This window comes from Cydia pomonella, chromosome 20, assembly GCF_033807575.1.
Source record: "Cydia pomonella isolate Wapato2018A chromosome 20, ilCydPomo1, whole genome shotgun sequence".
NCBI classification, from domain to species: Eukaryota; Metazoa; Arthropoda; class Insecta; order Lepidoptera; family Tortricidae; genus Cydia; species Cydia pomonella.
The window spans coordinates 2,233,959-2,237,348 of NC_084722.1; the positions used below are offsets into that span (position 1 = coordinate 2,233,959).

General features: G+C 36.8%; 1 protein-coding gene across 1 annotated transcript; it reads right to left on the reverse strand.

Annotated features, from left to right (window-relative positions):
• Window positions 1-438: 438 nt before the first annotated feature.
• LOC133528919 (uncharacterized) lies at window positions 439-3,130 on the reverse strand. Its single transcript, XM_061866424.1, has 2 exons — window positions 1,935-3,130; window positions 439-1,851 (listed from the first exon to the last, which is right to left on the reverse strand). Exons 1-2 carry the CDS (start codon window positions 2,015-2,017, stop codon window positions 990-992), a joined length of 945 nt encoding a protein of 314 aa, XP_061722408.1. The 5' UTR covers window positions 2,018-3,130; the 3' UTR covers window positions 439-989.
• Window positions 3,131-3,390: the final 260 nt, after the last annotated feature.

Sequence of the window (3,390 nt, forward strand, 5' to 3'; positions counted from 1 at the left end):
AATCTAATAATACGATAAATACATAATTCAGTCTTACGTAAAGCGCATACAATTATTAAAAATATTGGGCTGGGTTTTATTAAAAACTCGGTTCCGAGGCCTGTTCGCCGCAATGTTCCTGCCGCGATTTCGACGTTCATTCCGTGACGCATTTTATCAAAGAAATTGACAGTACAGCGACGGCAACAACAACGCCGCAATAGTAATGCAGCTGCAGTTCACATACTTTCTGCTAGTGTCCCACCGAAGATTCGGTGTTGGCCAGTTTCGGCCAAAAAATCATGTTTCGGCCGTAGTTTCGGTTTTGGCCAAAAAATGACCGAACGGCCAGGCCGAAACTTACGAAATGGTACTTCTTACTATAAAACTAAACTATGTGACAAAGACCAAAAGTTGGGGCAATGCTGCCATCCTTAGGGAGTATTCCAGAAGCGGGTAGATTTTTGGATGTATTTTATTTTTTATGTATAAGTGTAATATAAAAATATTTTCTTAGTTACATGTAAACATTCTTATAAATAAAGTTGGGTAACAATATTTAATATAGGTACTGATTTATGTATTACCTACAGAAATTAATTGGTTTATTGGAAAACAATTCCCTTAGGGCCAGTCGACGCAGTCTTAATAAGTGTTTTAAAGCGGTTTTATGATTTTTTTTCAACGATTTTAACAAATCTACAAAAGCTTCGATTTCGGCCGAAACTAGAGCCACAGCCGAATCTTCGGTTTCGGCAAAAAACATGTTTCGAACAGCTTCAGAGGTTTTTTTGCCCACGCTAATTAATAACTTTGCGGGAAATAAAAGTTTATTATAAAATTATTTATTATAAAAATCATTACTAATTATTTGGACTTTTTGGCACATTCGTTTGCTAATAACAACCTTTATTTTCTTATTGATGAACATTTGCGGAATATATTATCAACTACCTATCTAAAGAAATATCACAATCAATTGTTTTGTTTACATTTTGATTCTCTTCAAATTATCCTGGTTTAGTTCTCTTTTCTGTTATGTTAACATTTTCTTCAATTTCATCGTCATCAAGTTCACGTTTAATGGTGCCTGACGTTGTGGCCTCTTCTACAGAGAAATATGGCAAACTCATTTTAACTTTAAACGTTATTTTACGTCCGTCCATAGATGATTCCAAATCCTGCCCATTTCTTTGGCGTTCTGATAAAGCCATTACAATATCATCCAGGACTAGAGTGTTCTCTTCAGTTTTTATTTCTGTCTTGTTACTTTCACTGATATTTCTGTTATCACATTGTACATTTGGCGATTGACTTGTTGCAGGTATATCCGTTTGCAGTTTCGGAACAGCTATCGTTGGTAACGTGGGTGTATTCTTTCTAAAAGTCCTTAGTTTAGGACAGGTTTGGGGTGTTTCAACGGGCTTTGCAGATTTTTTATAAATATCGCCTGCTGCTTTGTATCCGGTGCGAGGCTTATTACTTGAAACCATTGGAGGTGCAGGTTTGTTTAAGAGACGATTAGAAGCCACATTATGCTGTGTGGGGCCGTCGTAAGCTGTAGGTTGTATGTCAATAATGTCTATAGATGTTCTGCTTAGTTTCCGTAACATCAGGTCTGATGTCGACGTGCCTTTGCTTGGTTGATTCCGTATCAGATCTGCCGTTGAAGTGCCTTTCTCCTCAGTATTAGTGTTTTGATCTGTACATGTACCTTTGCTTACAATGTGAAGGACAGGAATACCCGTGTCCTTGTTGCGTTTGGAGATGTGTGCTCCGCAGACATAGTAGAAATTCAGCAGGTTGCGTCTGTCTTCATTCAGGTCGGCGAGGATGTCTAGGCGATTTAGAGCTCGTAACCATTCTTTCGATCTATAAAAAAACATATTAAATCAATTTACTCAATCCACGTGGCTTATAAGTACCTACACATAGACACAATACATGAATCTTACCGTTCCTTACACGCGGGGAAATTGAAGAATCTGGTCCCGGGACCGCTTTTTGCTTTGCAACCGTACGCGCAGCAACGTTTCATTATTTTAAGTAAATTCCTGTAAAATATTATTTCGTGAGAACTTATTATACACCCGCTCGCGGTGGTCGCTGGGCGCGGAATGGCGTTCAGTTTCACTCGCAACGTTTCAACCAATAGGAATCGTCTAAAGCTATAATGTGATAAAAAAAGTACTAACTGCCACAAGAATGTCGACTTTATAACAACGTGATAAGGTTCAAATTGAAACGCTGGGCATGAAGTTTGTAGATCATTCCGTACATAAACGACCAGGCCAAAGTGCTGGTAGACGTAGGACGCTTAATAGAACTTGATACTTGAGCGGAGCTTAAATCTTACAATTAGATTGTAATTTAATTTTGAATAAGGGAATGTAACAAAAACATTGAAATTGCTTGATTTACTAATTAATTAGGAATTCGAATTAATTCTACCTGCTACTTGTCTCGAGTCCAGAATAAAATGCTATTAATATGTATTCATTCATATAAGTATTTTAAATCTCGATAACAACTCTCCGTCTCAGTAACAGTTTTACATACCCAATAAATTAACTATAATTATTTTAAACGGTGGTCACTATACTATAATTCTGGATACAAGTTTATTCAGAATGTAATAAAAGTGGGAACGATGTTTTTTTTTCGCCTTAACGCTATGGTATGGGGTTGGTCTTTCAAATCGAATACGAGTCATTAGCAATTATTTTGTCATAAAATGAATAGTTTCGTGAAAAATCGTGAATGTAGAGGCTAATAAAAAGTTTCAATGAAAACTATAGCGATCAGAGCCCCTAGTGTAAATTTATTCGATTTCGTAACGTGACGTACGCGTTTGCGTTAAGTCTCATTTAGTATGGGATTTAGAAACAGCGCGCCGAGCGGAACGTTTTGGAAACTCAAAATCCCATACAAAATGTGACTTAACGCAAACGCGTACGTCACGTTGCGCCATCGAATAAATTTACACTAGGGGTACAGGACTAGTTAAGCCGTTTTTGAGTTATCGAAAAAAGTTATCCCTAATAATAAGGCGTTGCGAAGGTACTTACTAACTTTGTTGCTTGTTATGTACTTACATGATATGTACATACTAATAGTACCCGTTCAGGGCAGCCTATGTGACGGTCGGGTAATTATAAATAAAATAATAAAATATCTTTATTTCGAAGATCAGGCTTCATAGTTAAAACTAAACAAACAAACTTAAAACTAAAGGTTAGTGTTATCGGCACATTTAACATTGCTTAATAATTCTCACTCAATCAATGTGGGCTAGTTGCTACCCCTTTAATTTGCCCAATCCAATGAGCGAGGATTGGGCTATCATATTTGTTAGCAATAGCATTCAGAATACCGAAAATTACAGAAATATTCAGAAATTATATGGAACCC

Coding starts and splice junctions, on each gene's coding strand:
- LOC133528919 (XM_061866424.1), bottom strand. CDS start 2,017: ATGAAACGTTGCTGCGCGTACGGTTGCAAAGCAAAAAGCGGTCCCGGG. Junction 1,852..1,934: donor TTCCCCGCGTGTAAGGAACG/GTAAGATTCATG, acceptor GTTTTTTTATAG/ATCGAAAGAATGGTTACGAG.